Source organism: Centroberyx gerrardi, chromosome 10 (assembly GCF_048128805.1).
Source record: "Centroberyx gerrardi isolate f3 chromosome 10, fCenGer3.hap1.cur.20231027, whole genome shotgun sequence".
NCBI lineage: Eukaryota > Metazoa > Chordata > Actinopteri > Beryciformes > Berycidae > Centroberyx > Centroberyx gerrardi.
This window is the reverse complement of record NC_136006.1, coordinates 22,513,340-22,538,411: the sequence shown is the minus strand read 5'-3', so window position 1 is coordinate 22,538,411 and position 25,072 is coordinate 22,513,340. Positions and strand designations below refer to the sequence as shown.

Here is a 25,072-nt window from a genome sequence, read left to right as displayed (position 1 = left end):
AATAAATGTACGTAAAAGGTCCATGTCTACATCCAGCACCTTTTGCCATAGAATTGTTGTGCTCGACTAAGAAACTGGTGTGTTGTGATCAAAGCTGAAAGGAAGGGCTGTTTCTGGGGGAGGTAACTACGATATCGTGCCCCTTTGATCTTTTAAGATTTATTGGAGCATCTCCAGCAGAGGGAGATATTGACATATCTAGAGAAAGTGTACTACCATGAGATGAGCTCTCAAGTGCAGCAACATGCAGTGTAATTTACTTATCCAATTCAGATATCCAATAACCAGAGAATCCATGTAACCACTTCTCTTTCAAGATTAGAAAGTAAGTAACTAACTGTCATGGATACAAAATTTCAATCTGTATTCCTCCTCCTGGGACCTCTTGAAAAGTCCTCAATCAGCCACACAGCTGTACTGTGAGGCGGATGCAGAACACAGTTCATTGATTTTTGCAGCATTTTCAATCCTGTTAATTCCCCTGTGATTCATCAGCAGCCAGGCAAGGACCCCCTATCACAAAGTAATGGTTCTTCAGTATATTGACAAGTCATTGTGTATCCTCTTTACTTTCAGCGCCTCAAAATATAGGTTATCTCTAAGTGCTTCTTTTTGCATAATGGTGAAAGAGTAATGAATTTGATATATTTAGGCAGGCGGTAAAAAACCTAAAACAGAAATGCAATTCCTGTGTAAATCTGACAACCTCAGATTTTATGGTGTTTAAGTAAATGTCATACTGTTCATAATGTCCAATGAATAATGTTACAAGTCTGAAGGTGATCTGTTTTGTGTGATGAAGATCACCCAGAGGTGTGACCAAGTTAACTTTGCTCGAGTCCCAAGTCAGTCTCAAGTCTTGAGGTACAAGTCGCAAGTCAAATCCCAAGTCTAAATGTAGATTACCAAGTCAAGTCCAAGTCAAGTCCAAGTCATTAATGTCAAGTCTAAAGTCTAAACAAACAAATCAAGTTTGATTTCTATAATCAGTTTCAACTTCAATAAATTCAATCATTCCATACAAATTCAGAAAACAGAATTTAAATTCAGTCATCTGGTGGAACAAATCTCATCACTTTCATTTACACAAACACAAGATCTTTTGTCAAGACTTTAGAAACCTTTTCAAGTCATCAAAGTACAAGTCAAAGTCAAGTCCCAAGTCACCAGGACCCAAGTCAAGTCAAGTCAAGTCTCAAGTCTTCTCTTCATGCATCAAGTCAAGTCTCAAGCAATTAAAATTGTGACTTGAGTCTGACTCGAGTTCAAGTCATGTGACTCGAGTCCCCGTCTCTGATATCACCTCTGATTATCAGTGGTTGGTCCCATTAGAAACTGAGGAAATAAGTAAAGAGGGATATGTATATATTGAGCACAATCCGTTTTTATTAAATGTGCAAAGAACAGTTATGTAAAACATGAACTAAGAGAGAGACAGTCTAAAAGTCCTGGATGCGGCGGAAGGACCCCACGGTGGGGTGCATGGCTCCCCACTCGCTGAAGCGGCGGTACTCTCCTTTCTCCAGCAGGTACTGGCGTCCGCGGAAGTTGGGATGCTCGTAGAAGACCCAGGCGCCCTCCTGCACGTGGGCAGAGTGCACCTCGCGGGCGCGCCAGCGCTCGGACAGGTTGGCCACATCCTCGGTGCACTCCAGCAGCTGGCCGCTGAAGTCAGGGCGCTCGTAGACACGCACCCTGAACGTGCCAGAGGTCTGCAACACAAAGAGCAGGATGTCAGCATGACGCAGTTCATCTCTCCTATCGGTGGAGGGCAAACACCGAAAAAAATATATGCCGCCGTTTGACATCCAATTCATGCAACAAGCTAAAACGTTCAAATTACTCATATTGCATGAAAAGCTTGCATTGGTTTCTTGTTAACTGAAGCCATTGCCTGAGCTTGTGGCAACACAACTGACATCACAGTTTGTCTCCTACAAAAGATTGGAGTTGTAACGCTACATCTTAACTTGCTCGTCTGCCCACTGCTATAAATCATTTCCCTCTACACAACTTCAGCTTCAGTGCATGAGAACAAACAAAACACCAAATATTGGCCAATAAAAAGCAGAGCTGGAGGTAGACTATTTTTGGAATTCATGTATGTTTGTATACTTTACGACAAGATGACTTTCAGCATCTTTCATTTCATTCTCCAAAATATTTCCCTTCATCTGTCATCAATGATGAATACACAGGTCAAATTGAACATGTACTCAGGTGTGATGGCTTTGGTGAGTTTACCTCCATGAATTTGTCAGGTTCATGTGAGCATGAATAGAGTGACAAAGAGAATGCTAGAATTGTATTGTGCTTTACATACATTATACTGTACAAGCTAAGTCTCAGAGCTTCTTATGTGTATACTGTACACACTCACATTTCGGATGATCCGGCAGGACCTGATGCTGTCATTGTAGCCCATCCAGCGTTGGTAGTCGGGGTACTCTCCCCTGGTCAGAATGTACTGAGAGCCCAGGTAGTTGGGTCTCTCGTACAGCACCCAGCACCCACTCTCCACCCGGACAGAGTTGCAGTGGCTGAAGTGGGTGTTGAGCTCAGGACAGTCACTGCTGCACTCATAGTTGCGACCTTGGAAGTTCCTGTCTTCATAAAAGATGATCTGTGCATAGAGAGAGAGTGATGGAGGACAGAGGTTATTTAGTGGGTACAGTCATGCTCAGCCATCTCTGAATTGTATTATATCCAAACAGTCTTGGAAGTAAATCACTTGGTGCTTGGTAATTGACAATGATCTAGTGCACAGGTACACTCTTACAAACACATCTGTGTGTTTTCTTTGAGACACACACTTGTGTTACTTTTCAACACAACATATGCTAATGACATTACCTTTTAACACAATATGTGTTGTTATTGACATACAGTATCGTGTGTCAAAAAGTAACACAAGTGTTTGTTGTCCCAAAGAAGACATACATATATGTTAAAAATGACACATCCTTTGTAAGAGTGTAGTGTTTTCAACGGCACCACAGCAAGGCAAAGCAAATAATGTAACTTGAACTTTGCACAGTTGATGACTGTGTAACAAATCAAATATTACGGCACATGGATCACAAGCATTAGCTGCTCGACGACCTACCTTTCCCACACGTTCCATGTTTGGGGCTCACACCAACTTTTGATTACAGATTGTTTATACCCCCCTTTCACATACACCGTATTGCCTACCGACCTGGGCCATATTTATATATATGTGGGCACATTGAAACGCGCTGCCAGGGGAATCATTGTCATTTGAATAGCCTCAGCATTTATATCTGCACAACGGCTGATGTTGCGATTGTTTTAAAAATGCGCGGCTTTATACAATGTTTACTCGCTATTGTAAGGTGATGGCTGACCTTTTGATCTCACGATGCATGATTCCAGAAAAGATTTATTGATCCAATTAAATAGCTTTCCCTGCAGCTGGTACTGAGGCAGATACCATGAAGTTGGCTTCTGTCCACATGGCTCTGTAGAGTAAGCTTTAACGTCTGTGTGGGACGGGACAGGTGCATTCAGACTGTCATGATGCCCCACCCTCTATCTACAACCACACCTCAGTGTGCAGCCAACTGGCCAGTGTTGAGGCTCTCTCAGAGACTCCCTGATAGACTTCATAGATGGCAGTCTCATTATTTTATTATTTCACACTGAGTGCGTTCACAGCCAAAGCACAGCATGGTTCATTGCTGGAAGTGTACAACAAAACGACGTTGACTGGAAGTTGTCCTACTTGACTGCAGGACTAACTGATGGCTCTGGCTCTGGCTCTGGCTCTGGCTCTGGCTCTGGCTCTGGCTCTGGCTCTGGCTCTGGCTCTGGCTCTGGCTCCGGCTGTGGCAAGGATAGTTTTGCTTTCAAAGATTATCAGATCACAGTTCTGACTGCAATATTATTTGATGCACAATCAGTACTCAGTTTATGCATTGATATACTTTAGGTGAGATTAAAAGGTTTATAGCTTAAAGTTAAATTTTATCTTTTAAAGGCCCAGTCGTTAATGCAGGACAAAATGAGTGATTCATGCAAACATAAACATAAGGGTAGTACTGTCACAGGAAGGCATAACATGGGATTGAACAAATTTAATTGAGCAAGACCTGATAGTATGACGTACAGTATGTGATATGATATGAAACCTCAAAGTGAGTTTGAAGAAGTGTTTTCAAGTATTTAATTTGTTTATGAAGGAATCTGGAAGTTGCCAATAATGAAACTCTGTATATAAGCATTATTCTCTTTCTTTGGAAAGGAAGGGCATATCCAGTTACTGTAATATCACAGATAATATAATTGTTTTTTTTCTTCAAATATCTCTCTTTGTATATCATGTATATACATGTATGTGTATCATTAGGGGGATCATTTATAGCACTCCTGGGAGCAAATGAGGGAACAGACAGTGTCATGCCTGGCTTCTAACCACCAGGCCATCCTACTGCGCCATAATCAGTATAATAATATATTTTATATGGAAAATAAATCACTTTCATGACTTTTGGAATGGCTTTGAATACCTGTTGTGTAGTACGGTAACTGCAAAGAATGCAGGTAGATCATACAATAGATAATATCAATTATACAATACAGAATTTTCAAAATAACCAAAGAATTCACTGTTTTATCATATTATATTTTATATGAAATAGAGATTTGACTTCAACCTCACACAAAGCTAAGGCACAAACTGAAGGTTATCGTCAAAGAAATTTATTGGAATGCATTACATGCATTACATTGCTACTGGAAACTGTCAGTGGTAACATTTCAGACATTCATCATTGTTCTGATCGACCCCACAGTTCCTTTCACAGCTCCCCAGTCTGAGTAGCGTTGGTACTCTCCCCTCTCCAGCAGGTACTGGCGGCCACGGAAGTTGGGTTGCTCAAAGAACACCCAGGACCCCTCTAGGACTTTGCAGGACTGGACTTCACGGCTCTCCCATTGTTCCTGGACCGACGCCATGTTTTCTGCCACCTCCAGAGATTGGCCGTCAAAGTTTGGCCGCTCATACAGCCTCAGCTTATATGGCCCGCTGGCCTGAAACAAATACAGTCAGACAAATATATGCAGCTTGTGTTACAAAGGAACATTCTTTGGTGATATTTTTGAGACGTATACTGTGGATATGTGTTGTGTTACGTTTTTGATGATCCGGCAGGATCTGACACAGTCATTGAAGCCCATCCAGCGCTGGTAGTCAGTGTACTCTCCTGGACCAATGATGTACTGGTAGCCCATGTAATTGGGACGCTCGTACAGCACCCACCATCCACCCTCCACCTTGACAGAATTGCATCGCCGGAAGTAGCCACACAGGTCGGCCGAGTCTCCTTTGCAGTCGTAGGACCTTCCCTGGAAGTCCTTGTCCTCGTAGAACACAATCTGGAGAGGAATAGATATAGATATAGATGTAGACAGATTATACATATGTCAGGAGAGACAGGGTTTCCTAGACACCTATGTTGACTGACTTCTCTATTTCTTGCACCTAATTCAGAGAAAATGTTTTGCCTCAGTAAGAATGTGAATGGACTAAACATAAAAGTCCTCACCTTCTCCATCTCTGGAGTTCAGAATACTAGACTCAGTAGCCACACAATACTCTTTATACATGGCAGAGACAATACTACCAAATGCATGGTTAGCAGTACATGAATCAGATATTACCATTCAAATATTCATCTAGACTCAGCCCATTGTTCTAAAGCACTGAATCACGCATCCACAGACAATAGCTGTTTAACATTGCCAAGTATCTAAACCTCAGTCAGTGCTCGATCCAAACTGATACAGTAAATCAGTAAATAAAGAATAAGTGCAAAATGATTATCAAATATGGTGGAATTTATGTATCCTTTTATATATGGAATAATACCAATCACTAGTTTAAACCACAGTACAAATATATGTCGATTGCAGATCATCACATAAATTGAATCAGCACTAACATACTGCATAATCACTCAGTTAAAAATTGTAAGGATCGCAGGTCCATGAGATCTCAAAAGTTTATTCATATTGTGAAGTCATAGTACAATAATAAACATTACCACACTAGCAATATAAACATAACAGATACAAAAATGTAGTTGCACTCTATTTAGATTCAGTTTCAAGATTTAGTTCTGGTTAATGCATAATGCACACTCTTAAAAAATCAAAAGTCTACAGAACTCAAACATCAATTCTGAAAAGAAGCAAATTACTCAGCAGGACATGGATTTAGTGTGGGTTTTTTGTGACCAACTATTTCTGTGATGTCTTTTGGACAACCATTTGATATTGTTTTGGGTACTTGCTTTGGATGGATTGGGGTTGGGCACATACTGTAGGGGTTTGGGTTGATAGGATGATTTGTAAGGCCAAGTTTGAAGTATTTTAATTAGTCTTTAAAGTCAATAATAGAAATCACAAAAAATTACATTTGAAACTGTTATCTACTTTGCAAGATTCAAATAAGATTTCTAAATTGTTGACTCAGACAGCTCATGGCTTAATAAGAAATTGATATAATATGTTGTGTTGAAGCTTTATAGTAATTAAAACACAATTAATACTATATGACTGACTTGATGAAATGTGCCGACAAATCCATGCCAATACTAGAAAATGTGCTCAGTAGAACACAGACCTCCACCATATCTGACAAGCCCCCGCAACGCTTTACCCAGAGACATTACAAAAACTGTAAGAAGGCATGGCCCAGTGGTTCTTCCCTGCGCAACCTTTTGTCAAAGTTGTAATATTATTTGAATCTGTTCTGAAATGCACAAAAATGCACCTTTTTGTGGTATGCCACGCCCACCACCACCACGCCCCCTTTTGGCCAATCCACATGAAAAATCAATTCTTCCTTGGCCCATAACCAACCTCCATACCAAGTTTTGTGCAAATCTGGGCCCAACTTTTTGAGATATCCTGCTAACAGACGGACGGACGGACAAACACACAGACACAGGTTAAAATATCGTGAAAACATAACCCAAACCCTAAAAGAAAGTGGTTAACTAAAACATTTGTACTGTAAAAATGAAACGCACTACTTTATTATGTTCTAGTGTTCTGTGTTCTAGTATTGTTGATCTAGTGTTTCTCAAAGACCAATAAATATCTGAATATTGTTGTGAATATTGTTGTGATGCCAAACACGTATTTAAATTTTCCAATCACTTGTTCAACTAGAAAAAGTCAGGCCCTGACATCAATTGAAAAAACAAATGTCTTCTGAGCCACCGTTTTCATGTAAATTGTTATAAATTATTTCAAAAAGTGTTCTTCATTAAGTTATTGATATGGATTCCTAAACTGTTTTTATTTTATATGTGTTGATCTTACAATCTGTTGTATTTTGTTTTCCTGGTGTAGATATAGGATGTACTGTAAGCTCTTTTTGTGTATGTACTTTGTGTATAATAATTTCAAGCACACGTATGTCTTGTAACATGAAATTATGACAAATTAAAGACTAAACATACCCTTAAAAAGCATCTGTGATGGCGTCAACGCTGCTAACCATTTGACTGGAAAACATTGACTGGACAATCTTGCATCTATCATGCCTAATATATATGAAATATCTTAAAATATATTTAGCTAATCCTGTATCCTCCATGTCTAATGTTTACCAATTGTAAATCACTTTTATGGGTTGTGTCATACCTGTTAAAATTCTCTATTTGTTATTATGTTATCTCTATGTCTAGCAATGTTTATCATGTTGTACTGTCTGTCTGATGTCAATGTTGTAGCCTACACTAATTTTTTTTGTGGATTCAAGAAGACTATCAGTCATTTAGGTGGGGGTCCCACTATAAAGAATAAAGACAACATCACTGCGGATAAGAAAGGATTTTATTGATTTGACTGCAACACTCACACACAAAGGTGGGTGCTGGGGAGAAGGGCAGGTGTCCTGATGAAAAAAGGGTTCTAGAACTCCAGTGGCCTTCTGGAACTCTGAAATTACTCAGGGTTCTGGAACTCTAGTGGCCTTAAGGCTCTGGAACTCTGACCTTCCTCAGGATTCTAGAACTCTGATGGCCTTAAAGTTCTGGAACTCTGAACTTCCTCAGTGTTGTAGAACACCAGTGGTCTTAGGGTTCTGGAACTCTGAACTCTGAACTTCCACAGGGTTCTAGAACACCAGTGGCCTTAAGGTTCTGGAACTCTGAACTTCCTCAAGGTTCTAGAATTCCAGCGGCCTTAAGGTTCTGGAACTCTGAACTTCCTCAAGGTGCTAGAATTCCAGTGGCCTTAAGGTTCTGGAACTCTGAACTTCCTCAAGGTGCTAGAATTCCAGTGGCCTCAAGGTTTTGGATCTCTGAATTCTGAAATTCCTCAGAGTTCGAGAACTCCAGTGGCCTCAGAGTTCTGGAGCTCTAAACTTTCTCAGGGTTCTAGAACTTCAGTGGTCTTAGGGTTCCCGAACCCCACATGGTCGTCGGTGTTCTAGAACTCTGTGATCCTGCGGAAGGAACCAACGCTGGGGGAGATGGCGCCCCAGTCTGTGTAGCTGCGGTACTCGCCGCGCTCCAGGAAGTACTGGCGTCCGTGGTAGTTGGGCTGCTCATAGAAGGCCCACGCACCGTCCAACACCACACATGAGTGTAACTCGCAAAACTTGAAGGCCTCACGAACCGATGGGCAATCCTCACTCCACTCTGCCATTTGGCCTCCAAAATCTTGTTTTTCGTAGAGTCTGATCTTCCAGGAATTTCCATAGACCTTGAAAGAGTCATACACATTAGAGGATTAAAATTGATGGACGTAATTACATTAGTATTTGCTATCTAAGTCAGGTGGCCTATGTGTGTGTCCTAAATTACTCTGAGGCTTCTATAAATGGGTTTCTTGGCTGTTTTCCTGGTTTCCTTCAATAATTGATGTGCATGGGCATGGACATGAGGCAAACTTCTGCCAAATCATGAGCCTTTTATCTCTCCTTTTTGTCTGTTGGCTTTTGACTGATTACTGCCTGGTTGGTGCACCCTGTGGTATTTCACTGGAACAGGGCACTCTTCTGCATCAAATTTGGCCAGAATTGTTTAAACATCCAAAGTTCCAAAAACACACTTTTGAGCTTTGAATGAGTGATATATCACTTGAGTTGTATATGTTTTACTCAATTTGTAGCTTGGTGTAAAAAGTCCCCTTCAGCCTAAAGGAACAGGAGCATTACTAATATTATTACATCATTAAGACACTTACACACTTATTAAGACATTTGAACTTACACATGAATAAATATTCAAGCTCAATCACCTGCTGGCTATGTTCTAAAAATCAGCTATTGGGCTTACGTTTTTGATAGAGCGACATGACTTGATGCTGTCATTGAATCCCATCCACTGTTGGTGATCAGGGTATTCCCCAGGGGTCAGGATGTACTGGTAGCCGGCGTAGTTGGGACGCTCGTACAGCACCCAGCAGCCGCTCTCCACCCTGATGGAGTTGCAGCGGCTGAAGTAGGAGTGCAGATCAGGGCAGTCGCTACTGCACTCATAGCTTCGGCCTTGGAAATTCTTATCCTCAAAGAATACAATCTGTATGGAAGGAAACAGAGTGAAATCCTGGTAAGCTGGTCAGCCAAACTTCTCACATCGGGAACAAAATGACTGTGACTTGCTTCTTTAGATATGATGTGACACGTAAAACACATACACAGGGCAAAACAATAGCATATTGAAAAATACATAGCTGCCATGAAAATGACAATTACATTAAATTAGTTGAAGGAAGATGTGCATACGTTATAGTTTCTCATATTGGCTGTAATATCTTGAAAACCTTTTGAAGCTAACATTTCATAAGGCTCCTTACCTTCCCCATTTTTAATGATATTGCTCACCTCCCACCCAGCTGCAGCTGTGTTGTGGTTTATATCGAAATGCAGAATGTGCCGACGAGGGAAAGCCATTGTCATCTAAATTACCTTGATTTGCATATCAGCAAAATGTTTGTTCAAGTTTGATTTCCCTTTGTCCAGATGTAATGGCCTCATATCAAAGAATTGCCAGAACTGAGATGTGAAAGTTATAAAGGCCAACTGCCCTACTCTGTGACCACTATGTGTATTATTTCCATTCAGTACTTCCCTATCAGGGGATTATTATTTGTTTCTTATTTGGTTTCTATCAGCAGTATTTGTGTGGGACAGGAAATCATTTTGTAAAGTGTTTTCATTTTGCTTTTGCACATGATGATTGCACAGGATGAAATAACAGCCAATCGTCATCATGGTAGGGGCAACGCAATCCTTTATCTCGTACTTTTGAACAAGGGTCGGCTGTAGTGAAGCTTTGGAAGTGTGATTTCTTATCTTTGGTGGCCATACATCATATTTAGGCATCATTTTCTTGTTAGCAATGTCTCAGTACGCTAGTACTCATTTCAGGATACTGAGAGTCGAATCGGTTGAAGAACTAGCACGGCAAGGCATTGTAAACAAAATCTACCTGAATAAGAAATCACAGAACTCTATTCAAAAAGAAGCACATTTGGTAGATTGAAGGTTACTTTTTTTTTCTCTTTTTTCTCTTCATACTTTGGCTTTGATGATGTCATTTCTCTTTGGAACCTCACGGTAAATGCTAGCAAGGGTTTTCCTAGATGATTGGAGAGCCAGGTGAAACATCTGCTTTCGCAGGACATGCGAAGACCTTCTGAATGAAGAAACAAGCCTTACTGGTTTTAATTTTTTGTTCTGAGAGTATAGAAAAAATATAATAGCTATTTAATCTAGTACATCTTTTTCTATGCTAGCACTGATGTTTCTCAGCTTGGCAACATTGGCTTCAAACCAGGCTCGAGCTGCAGTGCCGCCACCTCAGAGGTTAAGTTTTGCACCTCAGAGGTTAAGTTTTGAATTTGATACATTTTTGGTTCGATTTTATTTGAAAAAGCACCAATAGCTAAGTTAGAATGATTATTTTACTTGCTTAAAATCTTGTTAGATTGAATTCCAGCTTGAATCTTGTTGGAAGGCTTGTGTGTTCTTCATGAGTAACTATGGGGAACATATGCTATGTTTATCAACATTGAAGAGCCCTGGTAGGAAATGGTCGATTCTTAGCATTAATTGGTTTTCCCATGATGATTTTTGCGCCACAATGATGATAAAATAGTGATTGATTACTAGGTAATTTCTTTTACTATTATGTATTTAGCCTACAGCTATTTTTAAGATCAAGTGATGGACGATTTAATATAATTTCAGTGTCTTTACAATTACTTATAAGGGATATAATCTATTTTCTGACCTCTTTATAAGTGCTATAAATAGTACCAAGCGAGTTCACCTCAAAATGACCTAACTCACAGCACACTTCCCTCAAAAATAAACAAAGACTCATTTTTTCATTTTACATTATTCAGAAATACACAGGTTTGGGGTTCTAAGTGTTATTAGACATGATGAGATCTGGATAATTATTTTACTTTGAACTTAAACAATACATTTTCAGGTTTATACTTAGGCTAGCATTTAGCACCGAAAATCCATAGGGGTCCTTTAGTGTCGCTTCACAAAAGTTGTCTTTCATTTTTAATTGTATTGTCATTGTCATCCTCTCTCCAATTCAATTCAATTCACTTCACTTCACTTCACTTCACTTCACTTCAATTCAGTTCAGTTCAGTTCAATTCAATTCACTTCACTTCACTTCACTTCACTTCACTTCACTTCACTTCACTTCAATTCAGTTCAGTTCAGTTCAATTCAATTCAATTCAATTCAATTCAATTCAAAACTTAATTGTCCCATAAAGGGGTTTGGTTTGCAAACAGCGTTTACAATAAAACATGATACAAAACAAAATAAAAACATTGTAAACACAATAAATGCTCGTAAAAAATAAATCGTTCAGTAAGGTGCAATATAAAGTCTCATTAGTGTAACATATGATGCTCTTAAACAGGCATAAGATGCTACATCATTTCATGTGCAAATCAAGCAAAATATTTGCAGTTGTAATAATGAGTCCCAAGTTATTTTACTGTTTGATACTGGCCTCTAAGAGGGTGACCGGGGCAGTCGAGAACAGCACTGGCTTTCCTCACCACATGACTCTCAAAGATTTCAGTTACAGCAGTCGTGCCTGGCTCACTTTCACCAGCCTCACCAGTCTGATTAAGTGGCCAAACCAGGTTAAATCACAAAAGGTTAAAACAGATTCAATAAAACTCTGAGAAAAAAAAAAGTTCACAATTTTACCAAACACATTAAATATTCTTTTCACACATCTTTTTTCCAAGTTGAACAACCAATCATGAACAACCACAAGTCTGTCATTTGAAGAACAATGTATAGAGAATCAAATGTTCAAGATAAGATAAGATAAAATAAGATAGTACTTTATTGATCCCCTTGGGGAAATTCAGTTCACATGAATTCATTTCCATTGTTAGCTAACATTGCAGTGTGACACACAGCTCAACAACATCACTCGCAGGAGTTTCAGTTGGACTGAACACAGCCAGTGAGCCAAAGATTGACACTGATCGTCAGGTCCAGGCTGGACTTTTAAAGTGAATGTCACAAGCCAGTTCAAATAAAGAGAACCAGATGTAGCCTATAGTTTACTGTAAACTTTGTACTGTGAAGTCTGTAATTGAGTAAAAGACACAGATATATACTCAGATTATATGTAATCTGGTTTGCAGCGCAGTGCACACAAAGTGTAACACTCTAAAACTGATCTCTGTGAAATTAGACAACCTTGTTATTGAACCCAATCAAAGATGTTAGCTAGCAGTTTGTTAGCTAGACGCATCAAATCGCATATTGGCATAAAAGAAAAAACAGACAAACCCACATATCACTAAAATGTAAAGTGATGCTATTAGATAGTTTAGGAATTTATTTTTTAGAATAAAGGATAGTAAGAAGGGATCAGCAATAAACCTGAGCTGCACACTAAAATGAGTGAACAGTGAGAATTTACATGCCTACTCTATCAGCAGTGCCTCTGGTAACGCTACTGTGCTTATAGTGCACTTAAGGTCATCTTGCCTTGAGAATGGTATTGAAAATGTAGAGTAAATGTAGTAAATGTGGTAAAATAAACAGATTCTTTATTTAAAGAATTATTTTGCTCAGTCCAATGCTCCACGAGCCCAGATCTGACAAGTTTAAAGACTGCAGTTCATTCCTTCCCCCTCCTCTTCTACCTCGTGTCTTCACCCATTTCCCCTGCCTTTGTTCTGGATCATGATGGCACAACTGAAAATTAACAGCGATTGCAGACCTGCTTATTCATCAGCTTCCAGATAATTTGAATAACAAAACCCTGTTACAGTGCGTATAAAGTATAAAAGCCGCCTGGCAGCCACAGGTTGTTGGACAGATTCCCACAACGACAGATCATCAAACATGGGCAAGGTATGTATAGATTACACCATGGACAACACATTCTCCACCTTAACTCACTCACACTACAACAAGCAACTGAAAGTAGAAAAAGAGAATGACATGAAACAAAGTTAAATTACATTTAAGAATGGACAGGTGATGGTTTATTCCAAATTAATCAACCACTTCACATTCACTGAAATACATTTGAATATGAGCATCAACTTGAATTCATGTTTTTCACAGGTTATCTTCTACGAGGACAGGAACTTCCAGGGTCGTTCCTATGAGTGCATGAGCGACTGCGCTGACATGTCCTCCTACCTGAGCAGGTGCCACTCCTGCAGGGTGGAGAGCGGCTGCTTCATGGTGTACGACCGTTCCAACTACATGGGAAACCAGTACTTCCTGAGGAGGGGAGAGTACGCCGACTACGGCCGTTTTGGCATAAGTGACTCAATCCGTTCCTGCCGTTTAATTCCTCAGGTATGCAAGGACCAGATCACTTCATCCTGGATTTGGTCTTCTATTTTGCATCTGTGAAAAGATTAACATTATTCCAAATGAGGATCCAGATTTAAATGTAATATCAGTAATATATAATCAAATGAATTCATATCAAACCAATTGGTATTTTCCTGAAGAATAAACACACTTGACAAAGTAACAACAGCATAATTGCAGTCCTAAATGTTAGGAGTCCCATGTAAACATGTCTTCCTCTGTGTGTTCTTCAACAGCATAGAGGCTCTTACAGGATGAGGATCTACGAGAGAGAGAGCTTCCAAGGCCAGAGCCACGAGCTGATGGACGACTGTGACAACATCATGGATCGTTACCGTATGAACGACTGCATGTCCTGCAACGTGATGGACGGCCACTGGCTGATGTACGATCAGCCCCACTACAGAGGCAGGATGATGTACATGAGGCCTGGAGAGTACAGGAACTTCAGGGACATGGGCTGGAGCGGCAGCAGGTTCAGCTCTGTCAGGCGTATCATGGACTCCTGTTGAAAAAGAGTGAAATAAAGTGTTTAGAAATTGCCACCCTGTCATCTTGTGATGTATTTGCCATGATATCAGATAGAAGAATAGTATCTGACCATTTAACACGTTTTGACCTGAAGGTTAAATCTGTTATTGGTCTTTAAAGTACAAACACAACTCCTAACAATGAGCCATTACTTCAGTTTCATTTAATTCACTTAGTAATATTTTCAACACTGACATGGCCAAGGCACAGTAGGAGCAGATACACAATATTGCAGACCTACAAAATTATACACTATAATAATGCACAAGTACAAATAATATGAGGTTGCAGTGTAACCAATTCTTATTGATGCACCATACAGTTTGTCATAATCTTCTTGGGTGAATACATTTCATTTCAGTGTTTATTTGAATAGGGACAGATACATAGACATAGAGCATTTTAACGAAAATAGTCTGATGTCACATATCATAACATTTATAGCCTAAGCTAATTTGCAATTACATTACATTGAATTACATTCATACTTTATATCAAATTCAAATGACCCTGAATTTAACAGATAATCAGACACTGTAGATTAAGTTTCCGCCAAGATGGATCATGTCCTACATTTTATTTTATATTTTCTCTCATTTTATCAATTATATCCTGAATGAAACAATTCACATCATTTTGTAATCAGTTTCCCACAATATTCATTATTGCATATATGTGTAAAACATTCTGTTATTTGTTAATCAACTTTTACATATCTGCTTACCACCAACAGAAATGATTTATGAATTTCCAAATCTTCCCAGTACAGACAGGCTTTTATGAACACATAGGGCTGAGCCAATCAACTCTCATTACGCATGTAGCTGCTGCCTCTACTGTACTAAACTGTGCAATCATGCCCCTTTGTACTAAGATGTTTCTAGAGAAAAAAGTATACATTTTAAAGTGGACATGTAGCAATTTCCCCACGTTTAATAACTGCAAATTGCACAGATTGCTCTTGAACATGGTGAGAATAACACAATGATGGAAGATTATAGTTATGGAACTACAGTAGCTTTCTGCCTCTGGTGGTCGATACCATAATAGTTCAGAGAGGGAACCCCCTTGACAAACTGCTTCAGTATCACACTATTTAATGTTAGTATATTTTCAGCAGTGGGACATACATATAGTTGTTGATCCCTCCGAAATATTAACAATATAAATGAGTTAAACCTTAGAAGGCCCTATCTTACCAGTTCATGATTTGTCATAAAAGAAAGAGATTCATAGAATAAATGTGAACCCTGAATTTTTTTTTTCCTCACCCAGGCTACCATTGTGTGTTTATTAGTGTCAAAGAAATAAAACAACATTTTTCACTTATTGTTGCTCTATCAATGAACTGTTGAGCTCTCATGCACTACAGTGGCATTAAGTCATCATCCCAAAGTTGTATTCAAGTAATGAACCAATTGGCTGCATCTGAATATACTAAAGTGACCTAACACTGACACAGACCTAACACTGACACTAAAAAAGAGTCCCAGTTGATATTTGCTGCTCTCACCCACCTGTTTCCCATAGGAGAGCTGCAGCAATTGGCATTGCCCCAGATGCATACAGTCTGGAATAATATCCATTTACAGACCGATTTAACAAACATTATGGTCCTGTATGCTATGCTGCTGAGTAAGGCATTCAAAACAATGGCTCCATAGATAATTTCGCTATCAAGTTCGCTATAAAAGTGGTGCAGAGGTTGGCTGGGCAAAGTACCAGAGTAGTCAGGGATAGGAATAAACATCACAATGGGCAGAGTAAGAGAACTAAACTTTTTACGTTGTTAATTCGGTTGATGACTATTTTTTTAACTTCAAAAAGAATCTGAAATTTTAAGCTGTTAATACAACAAACTGAATGAAATGTACTATTTTATTTTCAGATCATCTTCTACGAGGACAGGAACTTCCAAGGTCGTTCCTATGAGACCAGCAACGACTGCCCCGAGCTGTCCTCCTATCTGACCCGCTGCAACTCCTGCAGGGTGGAGAGCGGCTGCTTCATGCTCTATGAGCGTCCAAACTTCATGGGCCACCAGATGCTGGTGAGAAGGGGAGAGTACCCCGACAACCAGCGCCTGATGGGAATGACCATGAGTGACTGCATCCGATCCTGCCGTATGATCCCCATGGTATGAGGCTTCGTGCTGATTCATGAAGTTAATGTCATTAGTTCATGTATGTAAGCTTGAATATGCAAACAGAAACCTCAATCAAATTATATTCCCCAACACAGCACAGAGGAACCTTCCGCATGAGGATCTACGAGAGGGAGAACTTCGGTGGTCAGATGCATGAGCTGATGGATGACTGTGAGTCCATCCAGGAGCGCTACCGCATGTCTGACTGCCAGTCCTGCAACGTGATGGACGGCCACTGGCTGATGTACGAGCAGCCCAACTACAGAGGCAAGATGATCTACCTGAGGCCTGGAGAGTACAGGAGCATGAGAGACATGGGAATGGGTCCCATGGACATGAGGGTCGGATCCATCAGACGCATCATGGAATCCTGTTAGAGCAGGCGCAAGTGTTGAAAATGCAATCAATAAATATGAATAAATGACCAGTATAAGCAATTCATCATTCCTAGTAAGGCTTTATGAACTTTTGCAAAATGATAGATATTGGATGAGAGAGGCAGAATCCCATAAAATTTCAGCGTGAACTGGTGTCTGCTGGTGTTGTTACTGCCTGTCACACACACATTGATCACACACTGATCACACATTGATCTGCAACAGAGAGAGAGATTGTTTGTATGGTTTTTGTTTGCTACGGGAAGTCTATTTTGATTAGTAATTTAGCATTAGTGAGGCCAATTTTATATACATGCCAATTTTACATACAATTTGGTTGGTTGGTCAAATACAGATAGAAATTTTACTTTTGTGGGCCATATAAATGCAAAGTGTACATTTTGAACTTGTAGCTTAGTAGGCCTACAGCATATTCCACGATACTAACCTTATAATCAAATTGACCAACTGCTATTTTTTGACCAATGACTATGAGTTCTCAATAGGGATGTCCAACATAAATCGATGATCGATTTATTGTTTGTTATGTATCACATCGATTAACCTTAACGGTTAACGAGTGTTTGAATTGCGTAATCGCAGCCAGTTAGCCCAACTGCGCAAATGACCATTAAACCAAAGTGGAGAGCTACTTGCAAGAAATGCCTCCACCACTTGATATGAATCCACTGGACTGGTGGGAAGCCAACCAGGTAGGATTCCCAGGCTGACAGCACTAACGCAGCGGTGCCTCTGCACCGCGGGACCTCTGTCCCGTCAGAGTGTCTTCTCTGCCGCTGGGCAGACGGTGCATATGTGGTGCGTTGGAGCGTTTGGACATGCTGATCTGTATAAATTAAAATGTTTAGGCAACAGGCCTAAAACTGTTAACCGACTATTTGATCAACAATAGTTTTTTTATTTCCTTTGGAGTTTGGAAACTTTATTTCAGTCGGATTAATATTGGAATACGAGAATGCCAGATGAAAATGTGGCAGGAATTTACGAGCCATAACTGCATCGCCTACATAGACTAATACTATAATAATATTCTTATTTTGTTCTTTATGATTATAGCCTCCATTCAGCTTCAATATGCTTGTCGGTGTGACTTACGTTTGTCTGAATAATGCTTTGATTCAAAGTGTGTGTAGTGGCACGTGTTTTTTTTTGTTGGGGCGGGGGAGGGGGGTGCTAACAAACATCAATATTTGATCGTTAACTAACAGTGCAAATCGATCAAGATTTTTTTGGAAAATGTGCATCCCTAGTTCTCAATCTCTCTTGGATTCATCATCAGTCAACTTAAATTTGATTAACGTTAGACACAAATGTAATGCATAATGTGTTTTTAAATATTACTGAATCAGCAGCACGTTTTGGGCCCTACACACACTCATGGCCATACCCTTGATCTTGTTTTTCCCACGGTGCAGCCGAGGGCATCAAGAGGCAAATTCAGGTCAGGCAGTCCGTCAGTCAGTCAGTCAGTCAGTCAGTCAGTCAGTCATTCAGGTAACGTCGTCTTTTGATCATTTATACAGTGGCAACGGCATCTTTGACTAAGAGATGGCCTCTTGCCTATGGGCTACTGATAGTCATATTGAATGCCATATTGAATACACATTGAGCCACACTCTTCGCCGTCAATTTACAGACATCCGCATCTTCTGCTGTCCTGCAAACCTTAACGGTAGGTAACGGAATAGGTAATTTAACCGATAAACGTGTCACGCTAGCAGAGCATTGCTCCCACACCGAGCCCCACTCTCTGCCGTTAATTTACATACATCCACGTCTTCCATTGCCCTGTAAACTTTAAAGTTAGGTAACGTGGTATTTAAGTGACATTAGTGGAATTATTTAACCGATACCCGTGTCGTAATGCTTCAGTGCATTGAACTGAATTGAACACGCGGTGTGGGTCTGTACAGGATCCCCTCTCTCTGGCTGTATTTTAAGTTGGCTACCATCATGCACCTTCTAAAGAAACCAGGCCTTGATCTAGCCTTGCCTCAAAATGATAGGCCTCATCTCAAAACTCCTTGAGATACTTGTGAGAAATAACATATTCCATAAATTCTAATCTGTCAAATAGAAAGTTCACTGTGACTCTTGGAAACATCCTCGTCTGCCCCACTCACATATGGTGTGCCCCAGGGGTCAATCTTTGGACCCATTCTGTTCTCTCTCTATATGCTTCCCCTGAATGGCTCACATTTGTCTTTAACTTAAGAAAACTGAGGTCCTGGTTTTTGGCCTGCAACCCTTGTCTGACAAAATTAGGCAATGCCTTGGTCCGCTGGCACCCAATATCATGCAAGCGGTAAGAAACCTAGGTGGGGTTTTTTTATTCACTTCTTAAGTTTGAACAGCATATTAAATCACTGAGAAATTCGCTCTGTTCTGTCTTTTCAAGATCTAGAGAAAGTTGTCTTTGTTTCATGTCGCCTTGACTATTGACTATTGTATACTCGCCCTGTATACTTGCCTCAGCCAAAAAAACATCAACCAGTTGCAATTAGTACAGAATTTGGCTGCGAGACTTCTGACAAAGACTGCTCGACGATCCCGCACTTCTCCCGTTTTGGCCTGCCTAAATTGGCTTTCAGTTAAAGCTGCAGTAAGCATTTTTTTTCTGACCTCTAGAGGGCAACAGAAACTGCAACACATTTATACAGTGGCAAAGCCACTTCTCCCTCGCTCCCTCCACTGCATTACGGAGGCCAGCCAAGGACAAACATTGCAAAGCACTGTGCATAACAGCTAAGCTAGCCGTACCTACAGAGAAATGTCGCCGGTTACCAGTCTCGCTTTGCCAGGCCTTTCTCCCGCTGAACACTGAGGTGAAGAGATAGGTTGCAAGTTTAGTAGTTTACTAAGTTTACTCCCTTGCTTCATCGATTCTGCCATTATGAGAAAATTTTCAGGAAAGGGAGGGGGTGAGGGCCACTTTTAAAGAGCGAGGGAGGAGACAAGCTAGTTTTAAAAAATTGGATAGCTCCTGGATGGCCCGAGAGGAGCTTCGTTCCAGACCAGAATTTGACAACAAGCTTTAGAAAAGAGGTGAAAACAGCAACACAGCTGGCTGCTGTGTGGATATCAGTTTATATCATTATGTCTCAATTAAATCTCCACATAGCACACAGTAGTTTCAGTATTGGTTATAAGGTCTGTTTTCGCTTATTGCAGGCTTAAATTTAGGATCAATTTCAAAATTCTTCTCATCACCTACAAGGCACATGGTCAGGCTCCATTATACTTCTTTCTATAATCCAAAATGAATGAACTTTAAAGTAAAGTTAAACGTCCTAAAACTACATTCAGTTGATGGTGTGGTCTTTGGCTTGTGAAGTTAAACATAAATGGACAAAATGTACTCTGAGCACATCTGCTAATTCACACCCATTTAGATTTACACTTGCATTACACACTTGTACACACAGTTCTGTGGCTTGCACCAAAACAGTGAGTGAGTGAGTGAGTGAGTCAACTCATTCATATCAAACTTTTTCCAGATCTGCAGTACTACAGGTTGTAGACTGGATACTACCAAGTTCTGCTGATATTTACCTCCGCCAAGGAGATTATGTTTTCGGTGCCGTTTGTTTGTCTGTTTGTCAGCAGGATTACGGAAAAACTACTGGCCCGATTTTCATGAAACTTCGTGGAAGGGTGTAGCATGGGCCAAGGAAGAACCCACTAAATTTTGGAGTGGATCCGGATCTGACTCATGAACAAGCAATAATAGCATGAACAAGCAATAATAGCACAAACTATTGGCCTTGGCGGAGGTCTGCGCTCTCCAAGTGCCCTTCTAGTTTTTTACTGGTATTGTTGCTTGATAGCATTCAACTCATTATCACCGCAGAAACAGATGCTATCCATAAAAGTAAATAAATTGGACAACAGATGATGATAATGATACAATTGTTTGAAAATGCAGCCATAAACAGGGTGCAATGCACACATTGAGTGCTGGCTTTTGAAAATGAATGCCCAAAACAGATAGGGCACAGGCAAAGTCGATCAAGTGTTCTTTTGAAAATATTCTTTGCCTTTGATTTCAGGATCCGTAGCAGTGAATGAATAAAATTTAGTAGTAAGTAACTTTTTCTGTATCTTTAAAGCTCTGGATTTCCAAGTTGGTGCATAGATTGGTGGATGATTGAAGAGCCGAGTTACAGAACGATGCTAGTTCAGGTATCACATTACTAGTGTATTGTAGAGGGTGCTCTGCATGCATAGTTTCTTAAACAGAAAAATATATCTTCTCTAATCCAAGGTAATCTTATTGAGATGTCCTACCAGAGTGCGGCCAATCCTTTGGTGAAAAATAAGCCAAACAAAAGTATATCAAACATAAGAAAATAAAAACTGTACATCTCTCAGTAAGCTTCGCTAACCCTAACCCTCGCAACGATTGAAGCAGCCTCACTTACTCACTTATTGAATGATTCCATCCAATCTCTTATATCAGACAGTGTGGGCCAGCTCACAGCTGTTTGAAGCGGTTTATTCAAACTCTGGAGAATTTACTCCTTTAGTTTGGTTTTGTTTGGGCAGGTGAGAACAATGGCAGGCGTAACATTGCCATTCTGGTGCGCACCAAATGCATCGACATCGCCTGAAAATGCTGATCTGATATCTGATATCTGATAGCCATTACTTACTCAGGTCTGCAAAGCCTAGCATAACAAAATGAACCGGGGACAAACTGCAGTCTTGACTGATGCTCATATTCAGCTATTTCTTCATGTGTTGTTAATTGGTATGAACACCAAAGAAGTTAAATTGTGGCAAAGAGTGCAGACAAGTCCATCACGCTTAGCTACAGGGACTGGAATTTGATTTGTTTTGACAACCCCCCTCCCCACCATATTGCAAAATGTCTTACCTAGTGGGACGACAGTTTGAAAGCCCTGATTTGCTTGTAATTGGGCAGCATGAACTGAAACGAACTACACAAAAACTCAAAGCCAAAGTTGTGGTCTATAGAAACTTAACCTGGACGGATAAGGATAAGTTTCTATAGACCACAACTTTGGTGTGGTCATCATCTATATTGAGCCCTTGATCTGAAATTGATTGAGTTCTCCTAACGGGAGAAGGGAAAGGACTGTTTGTGGTTAGAGTGATATGCTTATTACTATCATCCCTGCATGAGGCAAGCAAGATTTTAGTTTCAACTCTCATCATAAAAATGTATTAGCCATCATACACATATTTAAATCAAAATACCCATTCTCAGTCTAAACTTTCTTGGAATATGTCCATCTATCTGTATCTATTGGGACACTTACAATGATATTATCATGATCTACAGTGTCACATTAAAGTTGTGAGTGTTGATGATGGGATTAATTTATTACCAAGCTGTGTTATCAATTATTGTTATAAATCGAATACATTTGTTATTCATTTGGTTAAGTGAAATATTCCATGAAATATGGTAGATAGAAATGATTTTGTCATGTATACAGTGTGGTTGGAAGCTTCTGTTTAACTCTTTATGTTAGAGAACAATACAGTACACATGCATTTGTGACAGAGATGTACGGTGTACAGTGTTAGATAATAACCCTTTAAAGTCCTCGCTGCTCAGCCTTCTATGCTATGTTGCTGGGTCAGGGCTTTGCACAATAGAAGCCCTACATAGTTTTTTGCGTTGAGCAAGTATAAAAGTAAGGGTTAACCCCACCAGGAATACACAGCAGCCACAGCTCAATCCTGAGTACAAACCAACAACCGCAAACATGGGCAAGGTAGGCACTGGAGCTGATTCATTCACTCATTAATTCATTGAAAAACATTAATAGTCTTCAATTGCAAAATTACAAAGCTGCGACCTAATTGGCATTCACCACATTTACAACTAGTCATTATTAAGCATTTGTAGCTTCTCAGGGCTCATTCAAAACGGTACTAATAAAATGTCATTTTGTTCCAGGTTATCTTCTACGAGGACAGGAACTTCCAGGGCCGTCACTATGAGTGCATGAGCGACTGCGCTGACATGTCCTCCTACATGAGCAGGTGCCACTCCTGCAGGGTGGAGAGCGGCTGCTTCATGGTGTACGACCGCACCAACTACATGGGAAACCAGTACTTCATGAGGAGGGGAGAGTACTCCGACTACATGAGCATGTGGGGATGGCAGGGTGGCATCAGGTCTTGCCGTATGATTCCCATGGTAGGATATGCATTCTTTTGATAGCATTTCCTTTAAATATCTTTGAATGGTTGATAGTTTGAAAACAACATTTACATTTTATGTTTTCAACATTTCCTTTACAGTACAGAGGAAACTACAGGATGAGGATCTACGAGAGGGAGAACTTCGGTGGTCAGATGCATGAGATGATGGACGACTGTGACAACTTCATGGATCGTTACCGTATGAACGACTGCATGTCCTGCAACGTGATGGACGGCCACTGGCTGATGTACGACCAGCCCAACTACAGAGGCAGGATGATGTACTTCAGGCCTGGAGAGTACAGGAACTTCAGGGAGATGGGCTGGAGTGGCAACAGGTTCATGAGCATGAGGCGTATCATGGACATGTGCTAAATGTACATTTTAACATCAATAAATGGCATAACTTTTTAAATTCTGGTGTTGTAATTAATTTAACAAGCATGTCATGACATACAAGCATGTACTGACATACATAGTGCTTCAGAGTTTAGCTGAGAGATGTGTGTGAAATTTGGGTGAGGCATTTGGATCCATCATGGTCATATGTTAAATATCCCCTAAATTAAAACGTCGCCAAATCGTTTAAAGTCATCAATATGAGCAAAAACACAACGTGAATAAGTGGTAACATTGAGGGGATTATTGTGCACAAATTTCAGACAGGAGGATGCACCACTGGAATTTCACTTCACATTACTGCTTAAGGATGAATTTGTTTGGTTTGATTTGGTTTCATAGTAGAGTTAACTTAAAAAAAAAACCCACATATTTTCTCCCAACAGCTCAAGTAATGTTCCAAAAAACAATATGTAGACAATTGTTTATTCTGTAGTGGTAGGTATTGCATAAAATATTAATGCTGCAATCATTAACAAGTGTATTAGTCAAGATACTAGTTCAGTTTATGATATTGTACAAAGGATGTAATTTCAACCACTAAGAACTTTATTCAACAGGAAACTGCTTTAGATTTGTTCTCCATATTTGGCTTCTTAGACAGTGTTTGGGAGTAGTTTCACAGCATATAATTAAACTAGTTGTTTTGCAGTAGATTGGTGGTAGTTCAACTAAATTTAAATTTGGATAGGGTTTTCAGTAGTCTGACAGACTGAAGTGTCTGAGGGAAAATGTAGGAATGATGAACATTACATACAACAGAAAGTTAACATTCCTTCCACTTAACCCAGATAGGGTTATTTGGTTTATGTTTACATGCACACACTAGTTTCTGGAAGCTGTCTCTACATCTGTATATGTTGTCCTGTCCTTTCACCATGCAGCTTCTCAGAGTGCCATGAAACCTTACTGGGGTTTTGAAAACTTCATAGGGTTTGAAAACTGAGCTAGGCTTAGCATTAGTGAAAACATATGGACATTTGATGATTTGATTTAAACTAGCATCCTACATTTCCATTTTGGACCATAACTACCATAACTTTCAAGTCTTAACTTTGGAGTGTCCACAAAGTCAGGTTATCAGCAAACAATTCAGTCTTGATCTGAAATAGAAAATATTCGGAATAAGTTTTGTGTCATGTAAACATCTAGAGAACACTTTGGTAAGAAAAGCCATCCTATAGAGGTGGTGTACTCGTACAAAAAGCCACACCACATTGGTAAATAGGTTTATTCTGTTTTATTTGTTTACATTTTTGTTCATTTTTTTATATATATGTATATGTGTATATATATGTATGTATACCAACTTACTGCACTGGTAACCACTAATACCAACTAAAAGTGTGATTTGTGGAGAGTGTGCTATAATACATTTACCAATGCACAGCATTTGATGTTGCAATCCTTTGTGCCATAATCCAAAGTGAGTATTCACACGGATGCCCAATTCAGATGTCAAAACACTGATGTACAAACCCACAGATGGTGACAACAGAGGACATCAGGCTATGCTGCCAGAAATGTACAGGACCATCAGACAGGCAGCACCAT

The 25,072-nt window shown here is 39.9% G+C and overlaps 5 protein-coding genes and 1 pseudogene across 5 annotated transcripts; 3 read left to right on the top strand and 3 right to left on the bottom strand.

The window, feature by feature from the left end:
* Positions 1 to 1,439: 1,439 nt before the first annotated feature.
* LOC139927442 (gamma-crystallin M2) lies at positions 1,440 to 3,124 on the bottom strand. Its single transcript, XM_071919579.2, has 3 exons — positions 3,107 to 3,124; positions 2,381 to 2,623; positions 1,440 to 1,712 (listed from the first exon to the last, which is right to left on the bottom strand). The coding sequence occupies exons 1-3, from the start codon at positions 3,122 to 3,124 to the stop codon at positions 1,440 to 1,442; spliced, it is 534 nt and encodes a 177-aa protein (XP_071775680.1).
* A 1,655-nt stretch (positions 3,125 to 4,779) lies between these two features.
* On the bottom strand, positions 4,780 to 5,576 carry LOC139927462 (gamma-crystallin S-1). The gene is made up of 3 exons (XM_071919603.1): positions 5,568 to 5,576; positions 5,155 to 5,397; positions 4,780 to 5,052 (listed from the first exon to the last, which is right to left on the bottom strand). The coding sequence occupies exons 1-3, from the start codon at positions 5,574 to 5,576 to the stop codon at positions 4,780 to 4,782; spliced, it is 525 nt and encodes a 174-aa protein (XP_071775704.1).
* Positions 5,577 to 8,463: 2,887 nt separating this feature from the next.
* LOC139927434 (gamma-crystallin M2-like) lies at positions 8,464 to 9,843 on the bottom strand. Its single transcript, XM_071919573.1, has 3 exons — positions 9,835 to 9,843; positions 9,315 to 9,557; positions 8,464 to 8,739 (listed from the first exon to the last, which is right to left on the bottom strand). The coding sequence occupies exons 1-3, from the start codon at positions 9,841 to 9,843 to the stop codon at positions 8,464 to 8,466; spliced, it is 528 nt and encodes a 175-aa protein (XP_071775674.1).
* A 3,401-nt stretch (positions 9,844 to 13,244) lies between these two features.
* On the top strand, positions 13,245 to 14,379 carry LOC139927435 (gamma-crystallin M3-like; annotated as a pseudogene).
* Positions 14,380 to 16,149: 1,770 nt separating this feature from the next.
* LOC139927436 (gamma-crystallin M3-like) lies at positions 16,150 to 16,921 on the top strand. The gene is made up of 3 exons (XM_071919574.1): positions 16,150 to 16,161; positions 16,287 to 16,535; positions 16,640 to 16,921. Exons 1-3 carry the CDS (start codon positions 16,153 to 16,155, stop codon positions 16,919 to 16,921), a joined length of 540 nt encoding a protein of 179 aa, XP_071775675.1. The 5' UTR covers positions 16,150 to 16,152.
* A 5,756-nt stretch (positions 16,922 to 22,677) lies between these two features.
* Positions 22,678 to 23,494, top strand: LOC139927449 (gamma-crystallin M3-like). The gene is made up of 3 exons (XM_071919590.1): positions 22,678 to 22,686; positions 22,872 to 23,114; positions 23,219 to 23,494. The coding sequence occupies exons 1-3, from the start codon at positions 22,678 to 22,680 to the stop codon at positions 23,492 to 23,494; spliced, it is 528 nt and encodes a 175-aa protein (XP_071775691.1).
* Positions 23,495 to 25,072: the final 1,578 nt, after the last annotated feature.

Bases quoted from the DNA above. Each gene is read 5' to 3' on its own strand.
- LOC139927442 (XM_071919579.2), bottom strand. The intron at 1,713-2,380 runs GTGAGTGTGTAC...TTTGTGTTGCAG, and splicing joins CCTGCCGGATCATCCGAAAT to ACCTCTGGCACGTTCAGGGT.
- LOC139927462 (XM_071919603.1), bottom strand. The intron at 5,053-5,154 runs GTAACACAACAC...TATTTGTTTCAG, and splicing joins CCTGCCGGATCATCAAAAAC to GCCAGCGGGCCATATAAGCT.
- LOC139927434 (XM_071919573.1), bottom strand. The intron at 8,740-9,314 runs GTAAGCCCAATA...GACTCTTTCAAG, and splicing joins CATGTCGCTCTATCAAAAAC to GTCTATGGAAATTCCTGGAA.
- LOC139927436 (XM_071919574.1), top strand. The intron at 16,536-16,639 runs GTATGAGGCTTC...TCCCCAACACAG, and splicing joins CCTGCCGTATGATCCCCATG to CACAGAGGAACCTTCCGCAT.
- LOC139927449 (XM_071919590.1), top strand. The intron at 23,115-23,218 runs GTAGGATATGCA...TTTCCTTTACAG, and splicing joins CTTGCCGTATGATTCCCATG to TACAGAGGAAACTACAGGAT.